The sequence below is a fragment of the Orycteropus afer genome, unplaced genomic scaffold, assembly GCF_000298275.1.
Source record: "Orycteropus afer afer isolate SDZICR_OR568_19922 unplaced genomic scaffold, OryAfe1.0 scaffold00129, whole genome shotgun sequence".
Taxonomy (NCBI): domain Eukaryota; kingdom Metazoa; phylum Chordata; class Mammalia; order Tubulidentata; family Orycteropodidae; genus Orycteropus; species Orycteropus afer.
In genome coordinates this window covers 8,657,423-8,683,158 of record NW_006921716.1, presented here as the reverse complement: position 1 = coordinate 8,683,158, position 25,736 = coordinate 8,657,423, and the positions used below count along the sequence as shown (strand labels likewise).

Genomic DNA, 25,736 nt, shown 5'->3' with positions numbered 1-25,736 from the left:
TTGTCGAACAAAGTAGGTATTGTAGCCTCTGTTTCTCAAATGTTCACTTCAAAAAATAAGGTAGGAAAGAGGAGGTGTAATTCTTACCACAAGACTACGCTCAACCGGTTACCAGAAAGCTCTGGCCCAACAAGCCCAAGTCTCCGCTTTAGGGGCGGGTGCCCTTTACCTGACGCCATTTCCGGGAAAGGCGGCTCAAGCCCGGCCCCTCCCTCACCTCGCGGGTGTCCTGGGTCTGACCGCCCGGGGTAGGCAGGAGGAGGCGGGCAAAGGCGGAGAAGTGCTGCTTTCTGGGCGAGGAGTCACGTGAGATCTCTCGGTGTTGTGGGAGGAGGCGAAAGACTGCGGTTACGGAGGGTACAGTTTAACCGTCACCGAGAAGCGCTCTGGAGCAGGACTGCGGAGTAAGCTCAACTGAGGTAGGGACCCGACGCCGGGCGCTGGCGCTCGTGTTCGCGTGGGAGACACCTGCACGTGGCTGCCGGGGAATTCTGCAGGAGCGGGGTGGCCCCCTCGGCCACCCTCTTGTCACAGCCGACTCTTCCGTCTGGGAGGCGCTGACCATGTATCATGAGGCAGAGGGAATAGGGTCTCCAAGCCTCAGAAGGGATGCGTTTCAGGTCCCGTGGAGCCCTAGTCCGGTGGCCTGAGCGGACCCCTGCCCGATGCGCTTGGGGTCGAGCTGCGCCTGGGTTTCTCCACTCTCTAGCGTCCCACTTTTTTCGCCCACCTTACTTTTTACGGCCGGGCCACCTTACCTGCCCGAGGATTTCCAGAATGAGACTAAGATGATCATCCTCGGAGAGACTCCTAGCCAGGACAAAAGTGAACCCACTCCTATAATGGGTACAATACGTTTTCTTAACGCCTGGGTGGGTCTCATCTCTGAACGTCAGTAGTTGTATTGATACGCGTCCAACCCCTAGCCTGTAGCCTCAGGTAGTCTAGTGGCAAAGGGCAGAACGATCACACAGGCCTTCAGAAGCGTGAGATTTTAGACATTTCTTTCTTTTTTGGGGAGGCCATCAGGCGGAACCTAGGATCGATGAATCAGCAGGTCAAGTTTCTTGAATCTTTGATGATGGGATAGGTTGGTCAGAGCCACATGCTAGGTTAAAAATCGTATTTCAGCATCTTTCCAAATTCAGGGCGGCGTATGAGTTTCCCACCTTTTGCACCACGGGAGTTGCATAAAATAGGGTTGGATAAGCAGACCTGTTATGTGAAGTCCTGTCATTTAACTGGTCTCTAGTCATTACATTTTCTTAATCATTTATAAATTTATTAACTTGATGGTAAACCTTTTCTTTTGTATTATTATGAAAATATTCTGACGCAAACTTTACTGATTCTTTTGACAACAGTACCGGAAAAAAAAAAAAAACAACAACCAAACTCACTGCCGTGGAGTCAAATCCAACTCATAGGGAACCCTCCTTGGGTTTCTGAGGCAGTATCTCTACGGAAATAGATTGCCTGGTCTTCCTTCCGAGGAGTGGATGGTGGGTTTGAACCCACCTTCCCTAGCAGTCAAATGCCTCAAGCACTAACTACGCCACCAGAGCTTCTTTTGACAAGAGCATGAGTTATAAATATTGGTTAAGTACTCTCAGTTTAGAGAGCTCTGGTAGCATAGTGCCCAAGGCAATTGACTGCTAACCAGAAGGATGGCGGTTCAAACCCACCAGCCACTCCTTGGAAGGAAGATGAGGCAATGTACTTCTGTAGTGATACTGCCTCGGAAACCCAAGGAGGGGTCGCTATGAGTCGGGTCTGCTTCGACAGTACATAACAACAGCTCACAGTTTGTGGCGAAGCAGGATTAGTGATGATCTAGGAACTCTAGAGAACATTTAAACTTCTAATTATTTGATCTTGTTGGATATACAATTTAATGCTCATTAGATTTAATTTAATTTAATTTCATAAAGCTTTGGTTTTTGTTTTCTTACCAAATACATTTGATCCTGGGTTCTATAAAATGTTAATTTAAGAACAGTAGATATTTACTGTGTAGCATTTAAGCTTCTGGTTCAGATATTACTCTGTGATTCTCTTGAGTTTCACTAATTAAAACAAAAGATAAGAGGAGTAATTTTCCTCTTTGCTTTCTGCCCTCCCTTTACTGTGTACCTAGTAAGTACTCTTAGGACCATGTTGTTGTTGAGTTGTCTCTGACTCACAGCCTCCCCACCTTGGGTTTCTGAGGCGGTATCTCTACAGAAGTAGATTGCCGATCTTCCTTCCGAGGAGTGGATGGTGGGTTTGAACCACCAACATCCTGGTTAGCCTTAGACTCTACACCACCAGAGCTCCCATTAGAACCATAAGCAGCTAATAAAACTTCATAAAGGTATTTATCACTCTTTCTCCTTCCATCTCTTTTATATAAATGAAGTCAAGGAAAAATGAACATTAGAGAAATGCCTCACAAGGAAAGTAGAGGAGAAAAAAAGATAATACAAGGGTCAAAAAAAGGTGTGGAGTAGTTTTATCTCTTTACTTTGGAAATTGTTGCTGTTATGTGCCATTGAGTCAGACCCAACTCATAGCGACCCCTCCTTGGGTTTCCGAGGCAGTATCACTACGGAAGTAGGAATGCCCAACCTTCCTTCCGAGGAGTGGCTGGTGGGTTTGAACCGCCAGCCTTCTGGTTAGCAGTCAAGCACCCTAGGCACTACGCTACCAGACCTCCTTACCTTGGAAATAAGAGTCCTTAAAAATCATGTTTTGTGATTAAAGAAAGGAGTTTGGCATATCTCCATTCCAAAAATAGTAAGAGTACCACAAAACTAAAATAGTTATGAATATTTTATTATATTTTGAATCATGCTCCAGATTAAAGATTAATTTTTCAATATGTCCCTCTCATTTGTAGATATTGAATTCCTGAGAAGAAAATAATGGATTGCGTATTAATTGTTCTCTAAGTATTTGAACCAACAGTGTCTAGGCCTTTGTTGCAGAGGCCAAAAGAAGATGGCAACTCCATATGTCCCAGTTCCTATGCCCATAGGAAACTCTGCTTCCAGTTTTACAACCAACAGAAACCAAAGAAGATCTTCTTTTGGGAGTATCTCAACAAGCTCAAACTCTTCCAAAGGCCAGTTAGAAGACTCAAATATGGGTAATTATAAACAGCCAACTGTGACTGATCAAATGGATAGTACTTCCTCTGTCTGTAGCAGTCCCCTCATTAGGACTAAATTTACAGGTACAGATTCTTCCATTGAGTATTCAATTAGACCCAGAGAAAATGAAGAACAAAATCCTGAAACAATCAGTTGGGAAGATAGACCATCTACACCTACTATACTGGGTTATGAGGTGATGGAAGAAAGAGCTAAATTTACTGTAAGTATTAACTTCTGCAGTACACTAATAGAAAGTAAAATATTGGCTTACCTATTATATAACCTAGGAGCTCTGGTAGCATAGTGGCTAAAGCACTTGACTGCTAACCAGAAGGCTGGCGGTTCAAACCCACCAGCCACTCCTTGGAAGGAAGGTTGGGCAATCCTACTTCCATAGTGATACTGCCTCAGAAACCCAAGGAGGGGTCGCTATGAGTTGTGGCCGACTCGACGGCACGTAACAGCAACAACAATTATATAACCTAGGGCTGTCATTAAAAAGAACCATAAACTGTGTGACTTAAAAAATCAGAAATTTATCCTCTCACATATGTGAGGGTTTCAGAAGTCTGAAATCTAGGTGTCAGTAAGATTGCTTCCTTCTGTATGAGAATCTTTTCCATGCCTGTCTCTTAGTTCTAGTGATGACCAGCAAGCCTAGGCTTTCCTTGGCTTGTGGCAGCATAACTCTAACCTCTGCCTCTGTCTTCAAATGACCATCTTCCCTCTCTGTGTCTGTTTTTGTCTCTTTTTTTTAATAAGGAAACCAGTCATTGGATTAGGGCCTACCCTACTGCATCTGCAAAGACTCTGTTTCCAAATAATACCACATTCATAGGTTTGAGGGATTAGGATGTCGGCATATTTTTTGGGGGGACATAACTCAATCCATAACACCTATATTTTAAACATGTGCTAAACTAATTAATACCAGCCCATACTTTCTTGAAGATCAAATAGTTTCATGGATGAACCTTGAAAACATACTGAGTGAATTAAGAGAGACACAAAAGAACAAATACTGGTATGATCCTGCCTATATAAAATATCTAAAATAAGCAAATACATAAATACCAAAGCATGTTAGTGGTTACCAAGGATAGGTAGGTGGGAGGAATGTGGAGGTATTGATTAAGGGATATTGCATTTCTGTTAAAGGTAATGAAAAAATTTAGAAATAGATAGTGATGGTGGTTACACAACATGAGAATGTAATTAATGTCCCTGAACTGTATACATAAAAGTGATGGAAATGGCAATGTTCTATTACATATATTTCAGCATAATTCAAATGGTTTTTACTCCACTAAATTAACGCTTAGTAAACTTGTTTAACCTCAGTAAATTTTCACTAACTGAGTACACTTACGTAGCTAGCTTAATGTAGACTAAGAAACAGAACATGCTGGCATCTTAAAAGCCCTGATGCTCTACCAATCATTACTCACTCACCTGTCTCTGAGGATAAATACTATCCTGATAGGATAGTTAATTTTGCCAATTTTTATACTTTATATAAAATGGAATAAGTGAGTATATATACTCTTTTGGGTCTGGTCTCTTCTAATAAGCATTATATTTGTAAGCTTTATCCTTAATATTACATGTAATCATAGATCATTTTCATTGCTGATCATATCCCTTTGTGTGAATATACTATATTTATCTGTTCTGTTGAAGGATATTTGGATAATTTCCATTTTGGGGCTCTTATCACTGCTATGAACATTTTAGTGTTTGTCACTTGGTTAACATGTGTATGCATTTCTGTTTGATTTCTACCTAAATATAGAATTACTATTCATACACAGCTTTAGAAGATACTGTTGAACAATATTCTAGAGTGGTTGTACCAATTTATAAGCAATTTACTGCTCTTATAAGCAGTGTATGTAGAGAGATCCAGGTTGGATTCCCAGCCAATGAACCTCATATGCAGTCACCACCCATCTGTCTGTGGAGGTTTGTGTATTGCTATGATACTTAACACGCTTCAGTGGAGCTTCCCAAGACAGGCTAGGAAGAAAGGCCTGGCTATCTACTTCTGAAAATTAGCCAGTGAAAACCTAGGCTCACAAGGTCTGATCCACAACTGATCATGGAATGATGCAGGGCCAGGGAGCAATGTTTCATTCTGTTTTGCATGGTAGCCTTGAGTGTGTGGCTAAGTCATCAGCAGCTACCAACAGCAACAAGTAGAGTATGAGAGTTCCGGTTGTGCCACTCCTTCAGCATTCAGTATTTTCCATCTGTTTCATTTTAACTATTCTAGTGAATATAAAGTAATACCACATTATGGTTTAAGTTGCATTTCCCTAATGACTAATTAAATTGAAGATACACACACACATATATGCATACATGCATGTATGTGTGTATTGCCATATGAATATTCTTTTTTGTGAAGTGTATGTTCAAGACTTTTGCTCATTTTTCTTTTAGTATTTCTTTTCCATTATTCAAATCATTTATGTTTTTCTGTACATGCTGGATATGTGTCCTTTTTCAGGTAAATTTTTGTATTGTGAATAACTTCTGTCACTGGTTTGCTTTTTTACTTTCTTAATGATATGCTTGATAAACAAAAGTTCTTAACTTCAATATAGTGTAGTTTGTTTTTCCTTTATAGCACTTTTTGAAATATCTGCCTACTCCAAAGTCACAAAGATGTTAACCTCTGGTAAAAAAACTCTATTGTTTGACCATTCACATTTAGATGTATAAAGGATCTGGAATTGATTTTTATCCATGGTATGAAGTAAGGGTCAGGATACATTTTTTTAATCCACATGACATCAGTTGATCAGACTTTTCTTGAAAAGACCACTTTCTCCACTGCATTTACACTGTTACTTTTTTCATAAACCAAGTCACCATAAATTTATAGGTCTGTTTCTATACTCTGTTCCATTCCAGCTTTCCATCTATACCAATTCCACACTGTCTTAAGTACTATAGCTTTATTTCTGGTAGTGTTAGTGCTCTAGCTTTATTATTCTCCTTAGGATTGACTTGGCTATTTCTGGCCCTTTGCATTGGGAATGTGTTCAATCTATAGATTAATCTAGGGAGAACTGAACCTTTACAGTATTAAATCTTCTAGTCAGTTAGCCTAATCTGTTTAATTATATCTTTTTCAACTTCTTTTTGTAATGTTTTATCATTTTCAGCACAGAGATCTTATATTTTTTTGGTTAGATTTATTTCTAGGTATGGATGTTTTTGATGTTCTTTTAAGCAGGTTCTTTTTTTTTCTTTATTGCTTTCTATTTGTTCGTTGATGTATATTGACCTTGTATCGGGCAACTTTGATGTTTATTTCAATGTTTTTTACTGTAAAGGAGGTCCAAGAAAAAATGTTGAGAGAATTTACAAAAAGATTTGATCTTCAGAGTTACAATAAGACCAGTGATGGAATGGGAAATCTGCATGGAAATTACTTTTATTTATTTATATTTTTGAGCGCCATCTTGGAAATAATAAACTTTACATTGATCTACCTTCCTTAGGAGGAAGTGAGCATTAGTTGAAGTGATATATGTGGAAGTAGATAATAGAGTGGTGTACAAATAAAAAGTTTTTCAGGACACTGAAGGGGGCAAAGCTCTGGTGGTATAGTGCCTAAGGCATTTAACTGCTAACCACAAGTCTGGCAGTTCAAACCCACCAGCCACTCCTCAGAAGGAAGGTTGGGCTACCTACTTCTGTAGTGATACCACCTCGAAAACCCAAGGAGGGGTTGCTGTGAGGCAAATCCGATGAGATAGCATTAGTTTGGTTTGGTTTGGAAGGGGGCAGAAGTAAAATAAAAGTAAAATTAATTATGTTTATTCATTTACAGATATTTCCTGAGTACCTAGGCATTGCTCTGGGTAATGGTACATCAATTCAAAAAGGAAATAAAGAAATAAGAAATAGATAAATAAGTAAAACTCCCTGGTATGTCACATGGTGATGAGTTCTATAGAAGAAAAAAATCAGAAGAGGGAGCTAGGGAGTTTCCCCAGAGCAGGGATTGTGGTTTTTATAGTTCTGGTAGCATAGTGCCTAAGGCATTTGACTGCTGACCAGAAGGCTGACAGTTCATACCCACCAGCCACTCCTCGGAAGGAAGGTTGGGCAATCTACTTTCGTAGTGATGCTGCATCGGAAACCCAAGGAGGGGTCCCTGTGAGTCGGATCCAACTCCACGGCAGTGGGTTATTTTTTTTTTATCAAAGCCTCACAAAAGATTTTAACACTAAGAGCGATGAGCCACGAGAGTATCTCAGGGAAGATTATTTCAAACAGAGGGAACAACTGCAGAGGCCTTTGTGGTTGAGAACAGAATAAGCAAGGGGAAAGGGATGTAGAAGGTAACAGGTAAAGGTAAGAGGGTGGCAAACAGATTGTGTAGGACCTTATAGGCTACTGTAACAACTTTGAATTTTACTCTACACAAAATGGGACTCTTACGAGATTTTAAAAAGGGGAGTCATTTACTGGTTTGAAAGGCTCATTCTGGCTATTAAACTAAGATTGTATAGGGGCATAGTGAAAACAAGAGTCAATTAGGTTTTGCAGTAATCCAAGCGAGACATGGTGGTTTGAGCTGGGATGATGGAGATCCTGAGCAATTACCAGAATCTGCATATATTTTGAAGTAAGAGCCAACAATATTTCCTGATAAAGTGGAGTGGGAGCAAAAGAGAAATCAAATTGAATCCATAGTTTTAGGCCTGAATAATGAGAAGAATAATGTTATTTAGTTAGATGACAGGGTTTGAAGCGAAGATCAGAAATTGTTCTTGGACCTGCTTGTTTTGAGCTATCAGACTTGAGAATGGAGATGATCGATATGTTTATTTCTATATGTGTGTGAGTGTGGATACTTGTACGCGTGTGTGTGTGTGTATAAGTCAGTTCAAGGGACAGGTCTCAGCTGGAGACACAAGCTTAGGAATCTTAACTTTGTAATTTTTCCTGGATATGTTCCTTTGACTTGAGCTCTTAACTGAAGAAAGCATTAGAGGACTGACAATTGAGATCTGATAACATTAAGAGTATCGAGTCATTCAAGGAGATTTTTAAACAAAAAGTGACTAGGAGTGGATGGTGAGTAGGATTGGAAAAGAGGCATGAGGTAAGCTTCTGCCTGCCTCATTTGGTAAATTGGTAATGTTTTGTTTCTTGCTGGGGGAGCTAGTTACATGGGTGTGTTTCCTTTGTGAAATTGTATACTATGATTTGGGCACTTTCCTGTTTATATAATTGATTGTATGTTGCTTAAAAATCCATTAAAAAAAAAAAAAAAAGGACTACATGAAAAGATAGACAATGTGCTGTTTGAACCGAGAGAAGGGAATAATCAGTACTACCCATAAAGTTTTCTTTGAAAGGGCACTAGTTAAGTAGACAGATAGAGAACTTTCTAGAAAAGATAAAGCACAAAGGTCTGCACTTTGCCTTTCCAAGAGAAGCAGGAGTGTTAAGAGCCATTGGGTAGAGCAACCATTTAGTTAGACGATGGGTACCTGTTGTGGTTACCTAGTGCCACTCGGACAGGAATATACCACAAATGGGATGGCCTTAACAAACAGGAGTTTATTTTCTTACAGTTCAGGAGGCTAGCAGTCCAAGTTCTACTTGCCAGGCTCTAGGGGCTGGGTGAAAGCCCCTCGACCTTGGGCTTCGGCTCTGCCTCTTGCTCCCGGCCCACTGAAACTAGGGGCATCTCTTCACTCAGGCAGCTAGTGGCTGCTGAGGCTAATAAGCCCAAGGTCAACAAATAAAATGGCACAGTCCTGGTGTTACCAAACGACACAGCAGGCCGTTGATTCAAGTCCATTATAAGTCCCAAGGTCGGCAGAGCATGGCAGGCTACTGAACAACGACACAGCTACATGCAGGGTTCAAGCATGCCATAAGCTAGAGACCATTCCCAAAGCTGCTGCTTATATACAGGAAGCACACCACATACCCAAAGCAGCTACTCAGCTGCTTGTGGTAGATCCCACCATGGAGTTGATTGCCAGTCTCATCATGGGGAATAACTACCACCAGCTGCCCAGCCACTCAACCAGGCCCAGCCAAGTTGACACACAAATAAAACCACCACAGTACCTTTTCCAAAACAGGAAAATAAAGTACATATGGATTATTTGTAGGTAAACCTAGTTATCATATAGAATTGGCTTTTAGCATGCATCAGTATGATTTTAGAGTTATACTCAAAAGTTTTGAAGTCAATTTATTGCTTTTTTTTTTTCCAATTAGCAACATCTAAAAAGAATGTTCCTTTGTATTCCCACTGCATCTATCTTAGGCCTTTCTGCAGACTTTGTTGCTATTGTTGTTGTTATGTGCCGTCCAGTGAGACCCAACTCATAGCGACCCCTCCTTGGGTTTCCGAGGCAGTATCACTACTGAAGTAGATTATCCCATCTTCCTTCCGAGCAGTGGCTGGTGGGTTTGACCACCAGCCTTCTGGTTAGCAGTCAAGTGCTTCAGGCATTATGCTACCAGAGCTGCAGACTTTAAGGGTATCCAAATCTTGTTCCCTACCTTTATGTGTTACAAATATAAATTACTTTTTTTTTTTTTAATTTCAGAACTAAAGGATTTATTCTTACCCCTTTCTAATTCTCCCCTTTAAAAGCTGAAAGAAAAGTCTTCAGGGAGGAAAAATGAAATAGGAAGGATGATCCCTGAATAATGAGTTGTCTCTAGAGCAGCACTGTCTAAAATAATATAATGTAAGACACATTTGTAATTTTTAATTTTCTAGTAAACATGATTTAAAAAAAGAAATGGAAAGAAACAGGTAAAATTATTTTTATATTTTATTTAATATAATATATCTAAAATAGATTTCAAAATGTAATCAATATGAAACAATTTTAATGGTATAATTTTCCAAGTCTTTGAAATCCAACATGTATTTTATACTCATTGCACATCTTAATTTGGACTAGCCACATTTCAGGTGCTTAGTAGCCACCTGTGAATAGACCACAGCTCTAGAGCTCCAGTTACATAGCTAACTTCAAGAAGAGAAGTTACTGTTTTTAAGAGAGTTCCACTCATTCGACAGATACTTATTGAGTACCTTATATGTGCCATTGTAAAAATGGTGTGGGGGAGGCATCTGACCTCTTCTACCTTCACAAGGTGAGAAAAGAATCAGATCAACAGCAGCACAAGGCTATTTCCTGTGAGAAGGATGTCAGTCATACCTCCACCATTCAGCCATTTTACCAGTTCTGACACCAACTTTCTCTCCTACAGCAGCACACTGTACTTTCCTGCTGGGCTCAATAATTCATTACAGCGGCCACACAGAACTCACAGCAATACTCAGCATTATGGGGTTTATTAGGAAAGTAACAGGTTACAATTCAGAATCAGAAATGACTCGGAATACAATTCTTCAATCAGGACTGCCTCTTCTCAGCCCTCTCTCTGTAGCCCTCAGCCTCTCGGCTTTATAGACGTAGGTCTTTGCCCTGCTCAAGCAAGTGTTACAAAGCTTCTTTAGCTCTGCCTGTAAGTGCCTAGGGGAGCTCTGGTGGTTCTGACTCCAGCAGTGAGTTTGTTTTTTTTTTTGTTTTGTTTTGTTTTTTAAATGTTTAGAGGCACCCCACTCCACCAGCAAGCCTCCTACACAGAGGCACTCAGTTTTATCACTCTGTGGACTGGGAAGCCCGTCCCTGTGCCTCAAGCTGGTATTTTGGTTCTGCTGCTGCTGTTTCTCTGCTGCTGCTTCTCGCCGTCTCTGGCATCTCTGGTGGCACAGCTGTCTTGTCTCTTGGATCAAGGAAGTTCAACACAGGAATCCATTATTCGATGGACATACTTCACTCCTGACCCTTCTTGATGCTATTGAGAGCCCCTGCTTTCTGCCTCTGAGATGGTTCACTTAAAGTGAACCTAGCAGGATGCAAAACTGACTCAATCCCCATTTTAGGATTCCATACACCTTATTTTCATGGTCCCACTATCTACAAGGATGCCATGCACCTTATTTACATTATTAGCAATTTGGCGGGTCACAGCATCTCACATTTGCATGGTCTCACCCAGTCATCTGGTGGGAGTCACAAAGACCATGGCTAGAAGCGCTACACCAAGCAAAGCATTGCACTGCAGCCATGTTTTAGCTTACCCCAAAATACTGTACCAACACCTACTAGGAAATGTTTCTGTCATAATCTCATAAATAGCACTTCCTCAAAAAGTTTTTTTAATTATATTTACACAGATAGTTCTTTTTTCATATTATTTCCTTTTTAAAATATATTGACTTCAGCTAAGTGTTTCTATTCAATAACATAGATAATTGTGCTTAGTTAGAAAAATGTAAAATTTTATCTACTTTGGGAACTTGTTTAGTTTGAATTTCAGCCTTGAAGATTAAAACATTGAACTTATTTGAAAATCTTGTTTGGTAGTTGTTGGATCTAAAAATTAAGTTATGTAGGATAAAAGTGCTGTTTTTCATAGCTTCAAGTGTGAGTAACACTTTTGTTAATTTTAGAATATGTTGACATAAAACATTTTGGAAGCTAATGAGTTCATTGTCACTAGTGGGTGCAGAAAAAGCATATTTTCAAATTTATCATATTCATGTATCATTAAAAAATCACTTGGTGACAACATTTGCTTACTTATACATTTTTATGATCTAAGTAATTGCTATAAATTTTAAGGTCATGATTTTCATAATATTCTTATGTGATCATGTTTTTAAGACTAAAAACATTCATAGATATTGATATAAAATTGTAGAACTTAATTATTTAATGCATCTCTAATAGTGAGAACTTAAGAGTATGCTAGCTTTAACCCTTACATATATAAGCTTGAAAGAAAGGATATTAGATGGTTATAATCTGAGTTGTCAAGTAAAAGATCTAGGAATATTTGGTTTGAATTTTTAAATATCTTTACTTTCCTCCCCCTTCCCCCACAGGTGTATAAAATACTGGTAAAGAAAAGCCCAGAAGAAAGCTGGGTAGTTTTTAGAAGATATACTGACTTCTCTAGACTTAATGACAAAGTAAGTTCTTTAATAAATCCAAAACTGACTTTCAATTTTGAATTATTATCTATTCCTTACATTTCTTCTGTTATATTTGAGTTTTTTCTTGCTATTAACTATTTGAATCAAAATGTTCTTATTTCACTTTAATAACCTAAACTCCCATCTATACACATAGCTTTATTTTTGTGGGGGAAAAAAATATTTTTAATGTGAAAACTTAAAATAGCTAAAAGAAAATACAAGTGATTATAAAAGTTTGTGGATTTGGAGAGATACATAGTATACCCCCAAAATCATGTGATTATAAGAGAATGAAAAAAAATATTTTTAACATATTACTGCTTTCCTGGAAGCTCTGGTGGCATAGTGCCTAAGGCATTTATTTGACTGCTGATGAGAAGGCTAGCAGTTCAAACCCACCAGCCAGTCCTCAGGAGGAAGATTGGGCAATCTACTTCTGTAATGATACCACCTCGGAAACGTAAGGAGGGGTCTCTATGAGTTGAAATCTACTCGATGGCAGTGAGTTTGGGTTTTTTGGGGGGTTTACTACTTTCCTGTTCCTACATAACAAATGATCACAAATGTAGTGGCTTGAAACAACGTCGGTTTATTATCTCATGGTTCCAGTAGGCTCAGCTGGCTCACTATTTAAGTTTCATAAGGTTAAAATCAAGCTGTTGGCCAAACTTGCACTTCCTTGGAGGCTGTGAGGAAGAATCATCTTCCAAGCTCATTCAGTTTGTTGGCAGAATTCAGTTCAGTTCAATTCCTCAAAGTCGTAGAATCCCATTTTCTTGCTGCCCGTCAGCCAGAGGTTGCTTTTAGCTCCTAGGGAATACTCTTTACTTCTCAACATGTGGCTCCAGCATCTTCAAAACCAGAAACAGCATGTCACATCCTTCTTGTGCTTTGCGTTCACTCTGGCTTTTCCTTCTGCCACTGGCGAGAGAAAACTCTCACTTTTTAAGGGCTAATGTGATAAAATTGTTGTCGTTAGGTGCCATCGAGTCATCTCCGATTCGTAGCAACCATATGTAAAACAGAGTGAAACACTGCCCGGTCTTGTGCCAGCTTCACAATCCTTGCTATACGTGAGTCCATCGTCATAGCCACTGTGTTGGTCCATCTTGTTGGGGCCTTCTCCTTTTTCGTTGATCCTCCACTTTACCAAGCATGATACCCTTCTCCAGGGAATGGTCCCTTCTTATAACATGACCAAAGAAGGTGACACAAAACCTGGCCATTCTCACTTCCAGGGAGCATTCCAGCTGCACTTCTTCCAGGACAAATTTGTTAGTTATTTTGTCAGTCCACGGTACTTTTAGTATTCTTCGCCAACACCACAACTCAAAAGCATCAACTCTTCTTTAGTCTTCCTTATTCATTGTCCAGCTCTCACATGCATATGAGGCAATTGAAAATACCATAGATTGGGTTAGGCGGACCTTAGTCTTCAAGGAGACATCTTCGCTCTTCATCACTTGAAAGAGGTCTTTTGCAGCACATGTGCCCAATGCAATATGTCATCTAATGTCTTGACTGCTGCTTCCATTGGTGTTGATTGCAGAACCAGGTAATATGAAGTCTCTGACAACTTCAATCTTTTCTCCATTTATTATGATGCTGCTTATTGGTCCAGTTGTGAGGATTTTTGTTTTCTTTATACTGAGATGTGATCCATATTGCAGACTGTAGTCTTCAGTCTTCATCAGTAAGTGCTTCAAGTCACCCTCATTTTCAGCAAGCAAAGTTGTGTCATCTGTGTATCTCAGGTTGTTAATGAGCCTTCCTCCAATCCTGACACCACGTTCTTCATCATATAATCCAGCTTTTCAGATTATTTGTTCAGTATACAGATTGAATAAGTATGAGAAAGGATACAACCATGACACAGTCCCTTCTTGATTTTAAACCATGCATTATCCCCTTGTTCTGTTTGAACAATAAGCTCCTCCTGGTCTATGTACAGGTTCCTCATGAGTACAATTAAGAGTTCTGGAATTCCCATTCTTCTCAACGTGATAAAATTAAATCCATCCAAATAATCTCCCCATCTTAAACTGAACTGATTAGTAAACTTAATTACATCTGAGAAATCTTTTTTGCTGTATGGCTCAGGGGTTAAGCACTCAGCTGCTAACTGCAAGTTTGGTGGTTCAAAATGACCAGCCAATCCATAGGAGAAATACGTGGCATTCTCCTTCCATAGAGATTACAGTCTTAAAATCCCTGTGGGACAGTTCTTTGTCCTGTAGAGTTGCTATGAGTTGGAATAGACTTCATGGCAACAGGTAACATGACAGAGTCACAGAAGTAACACAAGTTGCAAAGGTCTTGGAACTATTTAGAATTCTGCCTACTATACATATGAAGCAAACAAATAATTGCCAAAGGGACAGGGAGGCCGCATCTTCTGACCTCCTCTAACCCCACAAGAGGAAGACAGACTCACCATCAGTAGCCCAAGGCCTATTCCTGGGAGGCCAGACATGCTGCCTCCCTTCAGCCCTTTCATCAACCATTTCTTCTGTAGCACCTACCACCTCTCTGCTGGGTTCGATAGTTTGCTGCAGTGGCCACACAGAACTCACAGATTATGGAGTTCATTAGAGAAGCAACAGGCTACAATTCAAGTTCAGAAATGCACTCAATCTCTCTCAGCCAATACTCTCAGTCTGTCTCAACAGTGCATGTCTCTCAGTGTCTCTCTCAGCCAGCAGTGAAAGATTCCTTCTGCCTCTAGGAGGGCACCTTTTGAGCCTGGCAGAGTAGCCAAACTAACCAATCCCAACATCAGAGTTCTGCACACCTGAGAGAGAGTGAACTTCCCAAAAAATTACTTAATGCTATTCCCAACAGAAATACCCCAAGTGGATAACTTTAGCAATCAGCTACTCAGTTGCTCACAGCAAATTCCACCATGAAGTTTACAAAGACTTATGGCTAGAAAAGCCACACTATGTAATTTACTACAGTGCAATAATAATAAAAAAAAAAAAAAAAGCCATTGCTATCAAGTTAATTCCAACTCATAGTGACTCTCTTCTTTTCTCTCTCTCCCTCTCTCTCCTCTCTATCTATATATGAAGAGTGTTTAAAAATAAATGATAAAAAGTGAGCACAAAAGTAGTAAATACAACAAATGAAATGAATAGATTATTTCACAGAAGAAATATAAATGACCAGTAAATTTATAAAGCATTTAATATCACAAAAATTCCAAGAAAAGAAAATTAAGAAGCTTTTATACCTGTCAAGCTAGTATTATTTAAATGTTGTTATTCAGTGTTGGAAGAATGAACCTTCCTATTGGACACCTTAAAGTTTTGCATAATTTTGTGGGGGGTGGTTTGTGGTTTATTGGTATTTTGGGAACCAAGAGAAAAGCATTTTTTCAAAAGAAGCAAATGGTTTATGATGCTTCTCAGACCGAGTGAGAATACCTTAAAACATCCAAAAATTATTTCCTGATTTTGACAGGTGTTTAGTAGAGAAAACTTCACTAATTCTATTCGCTCCCATTTGTCACCTTCACATTCTTCCTTTGGACTACTTAAAACTTAAGTTAGTATATTCTTTTAATATTTGATGGTGTGACATCCAATTTATGTGATTTAGCAACTGTCTGACTGCCAAAACATTTCCACCATTCTGAAAACGTCAGCTTCAATGTAAAAGTATAATGTAAAGTGCCCAACTATTTTAGCAATAAAATGTTATTTGTAATATAACACTAGCATGTATGAATTTTATTACTATTTATTGCAGTGATGAATTAAAAAACTATAATATCTACTCCTATTGATTTTTTAAGATGATAAACAGGAAAATCAAAGCAATTCATGAACTTACCAGATACTTAAATGGAATTCTTAGGTTTCTTTTAAAATTATTGTAATTTTGTTCAAGTAGACTTAAAGTTTTAATTTAAAACTATTTAATGTTTCATGACTTAAAAATTTTCTATTTAAGCCTTAACTATTTAGTGTTTACTTCCTTTTATCTTTCTAGATTTATCTTTATTGCTAACGTATTTCTTAATCTTAGACAAACTGAGATATAGATAGTTCATATGGTTTTTGAAAAATGATGCTAGTAATTTAATCTAAACTTAATATCTCTATGACAACTTCAAGTTGGTCTTTTAAAATTAATAAGGGTGTAAGTCAGTCTTAGCAATACAATTTAAAAATGAGCGTTGGACATGAACAGACACTTCTGTAAAGAAGATACTCAGGTGGCTAACAAATACATGAAGAAATTTTTTAAGGAGTTCTGGTGGTGCAGTGGTTTAAGCATTCAGCTGCTAACCAAAAGGTTGGTAGTTCGAATCTACCAGCCAGTGCACAGGAGAAAGATGAGGCAATCTGCTTCTGTAAAGCTTTATAGCCTTACAAATCCAAAGGGGCAATTTTACTCTGTCGTTTAGGGTCACTGTCAGTTGGAATCGACTCAATGGCATTGGGTTTGGTTTATTGGTAAGGCAATCGTTTAAGCACCAGAAAAAGCTCCAGATAACACTAACTTTTACAGATAAGAATCAAAAATTTATGTTAAATACCAGCAGGCCCATAAGTTAAATTGTAGCTAATATTTGTATAATTGGTAATAATAAAGTGAAATATAAGGATCTTTCATTTTATAAAATGATCCAGTATTTATGTAATGAGTAGTTTGAGTTCATCACTGTGCTAGGAATTTGGAATTATATAGAAACTGTAGATAATGATGATAAATCTAAGAAGTTTACATCTGAGAAATAAAGGTTTACCCAAAAAAAAAAAAAAAAAATAGAGATAAAGAGAGTGAGTGCATACACATATAATAAAAAATGACAGTATAAATAAATATTAGATGAGATTTAACATGTTTCATGATATAGATAGTCAAAGTATAAAAGGATAGTGAAGCTTGGAGAAACCAGGAGTTCTGTTGAATGGGTTGGGATATTATGTTGATTAGAAAAGAAATATTTACTGAACTATTAATTTCCCCAGATACTAGACCCCTCTCACAGCTCAGTGAGATAGATTGTAGTTTTTACCTTTTTATACATAAGGAAATGAGTCTGGAGAGATTAATTAGCCCAAAGCCAGACTGCTAGTAATTCACAGAGTAATTCAGACTCAAGCCTGTCTGACTCCAACGGCCATGCTTTTTGCAGTACACCAAGAGATATAGGAGATGATAGCTGGGGTTTTTTAAGTCTTTTATATATAATGTCAATAAACTATGTCTATATATATGGTAAATAAACCCTGGTAGCACAGTGCCTAAGGCATTTGACTGCTATTGTTGATTCAAATCCACCAGCCACTCCACAGAAGCAAGACTGGGCAATCTACTTCCATAAAGATTTACCACCTGAGAAACCAGTGGGAGTCTCTATGAGTTGGAATCAACTCAATGGCAGTGTTATTTTTTTTTTAATATATAAGGCAGTATTCCCTGTTTCACAGTGAAGATACATGAAAAAGTTTTAGCCATCTTAATGATTACACAGGAGCTCTGGTCGTGTAGTGCCTAAGGCACTTGACTGCTAACCAGAAGGCTGGTGATTGAAACCCAGCAGCCACTCCGCGGAAGGAAGTTTGGGCAATCTACTTCCGTAGTGATACTGCCTCGGCAACCCAAAGAGGGGTCACTATGAGTCGGGTCCAACTTGAGGGCACATAACAATAACACAACAATGATTACACATACATAATTAAAATCATATCTATAAAATAACATTTATTTAGAAGTATCATTTTTCTCTATAACATTTTATGAAATAATTTTATTCAAACTCTGTACATGATCCTCAATCATCAGGAGGTTTTCATAACTGGTACTTACATTTTTAGCCATCTAACAGAGCTTTCCAGAGCCTGTCATTGTTTCATCTAATTTGTTTCACACTGAAGACTTTTTTGTACTGTACAATTGCTGTCCCTGGGTGTTTTGTTCTACATCACAAGTACTTTTATATTAAGACACTTGTTTTTTCATCTGTCTACTGTAAATAGTTGTATATTGAGGAGCTCCATTATGTGCTATATTTTACATTTTTTTTCCTCTTTCTTTTGTGGGAGCTCTGGTAATGTAGTGCCTAAGGCACTTGACTGCTAACCAGAAGCCTCATGATTCAAACCCACCAGCCACTCCTCTGAAGGAAGGTTGGGCAATCTACTTCCTTAGTGATACTGCCTTGGAAGCCCAAGGAGGGGTCGCTATGAGTCACACGTGACAACAACAGCAACACTTATTTTAAAAAAAAAAGGAGGGGGTGGAAAAAAAAGAAGAATAGCTGAAAGAATTAGTGAAGCTTAAGAAATAAGTTCAGAAAATGATCAGAAATTAAGTGAGGCTAGGCTTCAGGGAACACACCAAGGTTTCAGCATACATGAGTCTGGTTAAGATATTGTCTAAGGGCTTTAGATATTCCCATCATATGTTTCAATATTATTGCCATTAGCGTGAATAATTTCTGAAATAGCCCTCAGATTCAGAACTGTCGGTAGAATAATATGTTAGAGAGCCTAAGTTACAGGGGGCAAGGAGAGAAATCTCTCCATTTCAACTTATGCTGCTTCCTATTGAATAAAGAAGGAGTTGAGATGCACATCTGGACGCAGCACAAAGTCAAGAATGTTTAAATATTATAAGAACAAGACCCATTTATCTATACGAAAAAAAACCACTGCCGTCAAGTCAGATCCAACTCATAGCAACTCCTCCTTGGGTTATCTGTAGTTACATAGAAAAATAAATAGCCAATTGACAATATAAATTACTGATCAGAATTGAAATGCACTGGTGAAAACAAATACTTTTCTACAGAACAGTGATCATTTCTTGTCTTTATTGTATTCTCTTGTGTTAATAGTCTAGCTTCAGCTTCCCTAGGAGTTTATAAGAGCCTCTTTTAAGGAGGGAGCGTCATGAGGTGGAGTGCATATGCTTATAGAGTTTATAAATCTAGGGGATTGTAGGATGGGTGAGGTGATACACAAAGTGCAGAAATACATCACCAGACAGGAGTGAGTGAATCTTCAGACGATTTCAGCTCCCAGTCTTCGAGTCTTACAGCTCAGGCCTCAGTTGTGAAGCAAGATGTGTCATCCTTATTGTGCTCTGTGTGAATTTATGGCCTACAGAATCCATGATCTTAATAGATGATTGTTTTAAACCAGTAAGTTTTGGGGTAATTTGCTGCACAGCCATAGTTAACTTTAAAGAGACTTAACCTAGCCTGTAAGGTTTGGGAGAACTTTCCTAAGAAAGTAAAATTTAATCTCAATAAGCATGTTGTTATGTGCCGTCAAGTTGGACCCGACTCATAGCAACCCCTCCTTGGGTTTCCGAGGCAGTATCACTTCGGAAGTAGATTGCCCAAACTTCCTTCCGAGGAGTGGCTGATGGCTTTGAACTGCCAGTCTTCTGGTTAGCAGTCAAGTGCCTTAGGCACTATGCTACCAGAGCTTCCTTCAATAAGCATAGCGTATCATAAACCAAAATGTAAAAACTAAAACTATAAAAATGTTGTTGTTGTTATGTGCCGTTGAGTCGGACCCAACTCATAGAGACCCCTCCTTGGGTTTCTGAGGCAGTATCGCTACAGAAGTAGATTGCCCAACTTTCCTTCCGAGGAGTGGCTGGGTTTGAACTGCCAGCCTTCTGGTTAGCAGTCAAGTGCCTTAGGCACTATGCTACCAGAGCTCCTACTACAGGGAAATATTTGCAACCTTGTAGTGAAAAAAAGATTCTTAGATAGTATCTAAAGAAACACAAACCAAAGGAAAAAATTGAAAAGTTACATAATGTTAAAATGAAAATTTAATTGTAAGTTAAATTTTGTTTTGTTGTTCTGTTAAGGAAATGGAAATGGAGGCCATGGTTCTTCTTCGAGAAAATATATATTATATCTGACAAAGGCTTTGTATCCAAAATACATAAAGAACTCTTATAATTCAATAAGAAGATAACAACCCAGTTTTAAAAATGGGTGAGGCTCGTAAGACTTGAATAGATAATTCATCATATAAGCTATACAAATGCAAATATGCATGTGAAAAGATGTTTAAACATCATTTGTCAACAGAATAATGCAGATTAAAACCACAATGAAATACTACTATACACCCACTAGAATGGTTAACATTAAAAACACCAACAGTGCCAACTGTGGGTAAAAATAAGTGGCAACTGGAACTTTCTCAGAAATCAGGAAATAAACCAATGAAGACATAAAAAGCTGAGTTGAATTTAATTATTTTAAGCTTATTTCATGAATACTTTCTTATAGGGAGCAGGATAAATTTTGTAGAATTGATATAATTGAGTTGAACATTGTGTTTTCTTTTCCTTTTCAGTTAAAAGAGATGTTTCCCGGCTTTCGATTAGCACTTCCACCAAAACGCTGGTTTAAAGATAATTACAATGCCGACTTCCTAGAAGATAGACAATTAGGATTACAAGCGTTTCTTCAAAATTTAGTAGCTCACAAGGACATTGCTAACTGGTATGTAACAAATTAAGAATATAAACACATTCAACAACTGGCTTAAACTAAAGAATAAATCTAAAACCAAGCCAAACCCACTGCTGTTGTTGAGTCAGTTGCAATTCATAGTTATCCCCACTGGGTTTCTGAGGCAGTGCATCTTTATGGAAGTAGATTGTCCAGTCTTGCTTCTGCAGGTGTTGGGTTTAAACCACCAACCTTCTGGTTAGCAGTCAGATGCCTTAGGCACTGTGCTACCAGAGTTGCTAAAGGATAAATCTAGGAGCATAGTTATTCAAACATAAAAATATAGGGTAAGAGTATAATTAAATGTCTTTTCTAATACGGAGCTATATGGAATTTTCTCTCTCAGTTTTACTTGGTGTTTGTTTTTTTTATCAGTACTTTTAAAAAGTGAGCAAATTCAAAATTTAGTTTATAACATACTCTCTGAAACCAAGCAACAGTAAATTTTATTTTAGAATCAGTATTTTATTTAAAGTAAGTTCACATATTAATAGGATTTTGGTTAATATGACACTGTATAATTTTGAAGGAGCTCAGGTGGCACAGTGCCTAAGGCACTTGACTGTTAACCAGAAGGTTGGAGGTTCAAACCCACCAGCTGCTCTATGGAAGGCATATGGGCAATCCACTTCTGTAAAGATTTACTGCCTTAGAAATCCAGTGCTGGTCACTATATAATTTTGAGGGTAATCATTCTCGATACTTCTCCAAACTAGTAAAAAGGAGTAAAATTATCAAGTGGGGTTACTTTGTATAGAAGATAAAATAAAAATACTGAAAACTACTAAAAGGAAGTGAAAAGGTCTGTATAGGTTTTTAGCTTCAGAATATATTTGTAAGAATATATATTACAATTGCTTCATGATTTACTATCAGCTGGGTATCCAAGTTTGCAACTTACATTATCAGGTAAGTTTGAACTATTTTGAAGAAACTGGAGTGCATTCACAATGCAGCAATAGCATATTTTATAGATATCTACGTCTGTAAGTGTCTCTAGCAGTTTTTCACCCAAGAATGAAAAGCAGTTAAGAAAACTATTCTGTCTCATTTGTTCTCCCTTTCTTTTTTCCGATCTTTCTTTTATGTATCTCATCTTGTGTTGTACATAACACACACATATTGTACATCTTGCTTCATCATATAGGCTGCCTAAGTTTGAGTCTTCTTGAGATCCGTGCCCATTCTATCTCATTCCACCAATTATTCCTCTAACAAAGGAACTACAACATAGACCACTTCTCTCAACTCCCAGTTATATCCAACTATCTCCTTGACATCTCCTTTGGATGTATCAGAGTTATTTCAAACCTAAAACAGACTTAAAAACTTACTCTGCAGACTTTCCTTCTCCATTTCTGAGCGCTTTCATGCACCCAGAACCTAGGAGTTACCCTTGACACATCCCTCACTGCCTTTATCTCTTCCTTTCCATTTTAAATGCCACTCAGCTCTGTCTACATTTCTCCATCCGTGTCATCAGTACTCCAGTCCAAGCAGTTACTTCTTGCCTCAATTACTGTAGAAGCTTTCACATTGAACTTCCTCATCCACTGTTACTTTTCCAGTTCACTTACTGTCACGGTGATCTTTTGTTATGCAATCTAATTTATTATTCTTTCTGCCCCTGCTTACCTGCTTGTCTTTCTAGCTTCTTGTTTTATTATTCTCCCCACCTTCTTAACTCTCTGTGCATCACTTTATTGGTCTTTTTATAATTCATCAAAACACCTTGCTCTTTTTCCCTCGGGGTCTTCAAATATGCTGTCCATTCTGCCTGGAAAGGTAACCTTTCTCACTACCCCATCCAACCCTGGCCTAGATGCTCTTGTACATTCTCTCAAACTTCAACACAAACTTTACTTCCTTAGGTGATTGGCTTTCCTTACCTACTCCTCATCCACCACTGCCACCACCAAAGACTGGATCAGTTCTTTCTCACCATACTAGCCTTTCTCAGCTGAGAGAACAACTCTGAGAGCCAACTCCTAATGCCTTAAGATATTGTATACACTGAATTAACTTTTTCCCTGTGCTTTGAAATCGATAATAGGTTGGACAATCTACTGTAGTGATACCGCCTCGGAAACCGAAGGAGGGGTTGCTATGAGTCGGGGACAACTTGACGGCACATAACAACAACAACAGCACTCAATCTTAAGAGAACTGAGAAAGTACTAGTCACTCAAATCATTTTCAGTAGGATTTCTCTCATGGAATCTTAGTTGAGAAAGGCTGGTTGGTACTTTTTCTTTCATATCATGTCAGTTTTAATTATTTCTGTTTGTATTTGATTATGTTTCCCTCACCACACTATAAGGTTTATAACCAAACTCACTGCCATCGTGTCAGATCCAACTCAGCCACCCCTCTTGGGTTTCTGAGGCCGTATCATTAAGGAAGTAGATTGCCTAATCTTTCTTCTGAGGAGTGGCTGGTGGGTTTGAACCACTAGCCTTCTGGTTAGCTATCGAATTCCTTAGGCACTATGCCACCAGAGCTCCCTAAGGTTTATAACAGCAGGTCATATATCTGTTTTACTCAGCATTCAGTATCCACTGCTTAGCACAATGCCTGACATAGTAGGTTCTCAATGAGTACTTGTTAAATAAATGATAGAATTGTTGGTATCCACAATTGTTTATTTAGAAAAAAAGGATTGAAGGAAATATGACAAAACTCCGATCGATTCTAAGTAGTGAAAAAGTGGTTGTTTCCTACTTTTCTGCATTTTTTTAAATAAATTTCTTAAAATAAAATAAAAAAAAAGATTAATGTTAATTTAGACATAAAAAACAGGAATAAAAACCAACACACACTAAAATAGAAAGCCTTTGGAGAAAATAAATTTTATACCATTCCGTGAAAAAAAAAGACTTTCATGACTTGTCTTTTATTCAGTAAACTTTTATGTCTCTGTATTAAAAATGTTTTGGTGAATTAAAATAAAATATATTCTACAAATAACTATTTTTATCTAATGAAATATTAAATAATATGAATCAAGTGAACAAGTTCATTTTGTGACTTCTTAATCTTCTAAAATAGTGAAAGTGTATTTTGGTTGAAATTTTCAGGTACATCATTTTTTTTCTTTTCTTAATTAGTGATAACACATGTCATTCTCTGAAGTAATCATTGCTAGGAACAATCTTGAGTGTTTTTTAAACTTTACACTCAATGTAGTGGTATTGGTGTGCTTAGTTTTTTAAATAGATAATTCAGGGAAAGAATGGTTCCATAGTCAAATAAGTTGGGCAGAGGTTTCATTTTGCATTCCTAAAGTATTAAATGTTCTGAGAAATCTTTCATGAGAGGATCTAGTATACATTGCATTTATTGGCCTTCCTACTTTTATCATAACATATCATCAGACATTCCAGGAATGCTGTTAAATCACTTAAATGGAACTCAAAATAAGGTTTCTTCTGCCCATTGCCTTTTTTATGGTTGTTGGGTAGCATATTTCATTTTTCACTGCAGGAGGTTTCTTAATTAAGTACTGCCCTAAAAGTGAGAGGAAGAGGAAAGAAAGGGTTATTTAACAATATAGTAAGCATTTGTCCTATATCATGCTAAAAAGGGTATAAAATAAGTTGTGGATATACTCATTGGTCTTAAAATTCATTAGGAGAAATTTGGCTTCTGTTTGAACAAAATAATGGAGTTTATGAAATGCTACATTGTATGATAGGAGCTCTGGTGGCATAGTACCTAAGGCATTTGACTGCTAACCAGAAGGCTGGCGATTCAAACCCACCAGCCACTCCTCAGAGGGAAGGTTGGACAATCTACTTCTGTAGCGATAGCTCTTCTGAAACCCAAGGAGGGGTCACTATGAGTCAGATCTCACTCGACAGCAGTGCATTTGATTTTTTTGGTTTTGGTACATGGTGTGATACAGATTATGAAAGTAACAGGAACTCCGAAAGAAGATCAGCACTCACCAATGATCAAGCAATGCTGGATGTAGGAGGTCGAATTTGAGAACTTTAAAAGCTAGATTAAGATTTTAGATAAGAAGATAGAGAGGAGTCAGAATCAAATAATTAGATGATATGTAAAAAGTGTGAGGTGGCCAAACAGCTACTTATTAGTTGAAGGTCGATACATTAAAAAAGGACTAGTACTTCTTTACATTTCTTTGAGATTATATTCCAGAAATATCTCCCCATGCCTCATTATTGTTCCTCCTGTTTAAAAATGACTGATTCTCAAAAATGTCAGGGGCTGTATTACTAAAATTTTCTGCCATCAGTGTTACCGTTACTATTGCACTATGCAGCAAAGATTTTAAATACCTCCACAATCTAAAGTCAAATAGCTGGTTTATAAGGTAGTTCACCAAATAAAAGCTTGAGTGTATCTAAAAATCTAAGAAGAGAATGGGAAAAGGTTCTTTTATTTTTTATAGTCCAAACGGAAGAGGGGAAAATCCCTTCTAAGAAAAAAAAATCCCTGACACCTCTTTATGAAAATATTGTTGTCTTGTTCCACTTGGTTCTGTCTTTGGTAACACCATGTGTTGTAGAGAACTGATCTATGGAGTTTGCTTGAATCACCAGGCATTTTCTTCTGTGGTGCTGCTGCATTCATTTGAACGGCCAGCCTTTTGACTGCTGGCTGAATGCAAACAATTGTGCCACCCAGGGACCTTTTTGCAAACAAAACTGCATTTAAGAATCCCTACTTAAAACATTCATTAGTTACCTGTTGATAAGCCAATTAGCATTCTGTTATAGTTGAAATGGCAGCGTGGAAAAGATGACCATCTTTATATTGCCAACTAATTTTTTACTAGTAAGGGAGCCCTGGTAGAGTAGTGCCTAAGGCACTTGACTGCTAACCAAAAGGCTGGCGGTTCAAACCCACCAGCCACTCTTCAGGAGGAAAGTTGGGCAATCTACTTCTGGAGTGATACCGCCTCAAAAACCCAAGGAGGGGTCGCTGTGAGCCAGGTCTGACTCGAGGGCACATAACAACAACAACAAGGGAGCTCTGGTGGCATAGTGCCTAAGGCAATTGCTGCTAACCAGAAGGCTGGCGGTTCAAACCCGCCAGCCAC

The 25,736-nt window shown here is 38.2% G+C and overlaps 1 protein-coding gene across 1 annotated transcript in view; it reads left to right on the top strand.

The window, feature by feature from the left end:
* Window positions 1-2,979: 2,979 nt before the first annotated feature.
* Window positions 2,980-25,736, top strand: part of SNX16 (sorting nexin 16) — a 61,770-nt gene continuing 39,013 nt past the window's right edge. Inside the window, exons 1-4 of the mRNA XM_042781502.1 lie at window positions 2,980-3,127; window positions 3,215-3,354; window positions 12,085-12,171; window positions 20,514-20,662. Coding sequence (XP_042637436.1) covers window positions 2,980-3,127; window positions 3,215-3,354; window positions 12,085-12,171; window positions 20,514-20,662 — 524 coding nt within the window. The remainder of the gene's footprint in view (window positions 3,128-3,214; window positions 3,355-12,084; window positions 12,172-20,513; window positions 20,663-25,736) is intronic.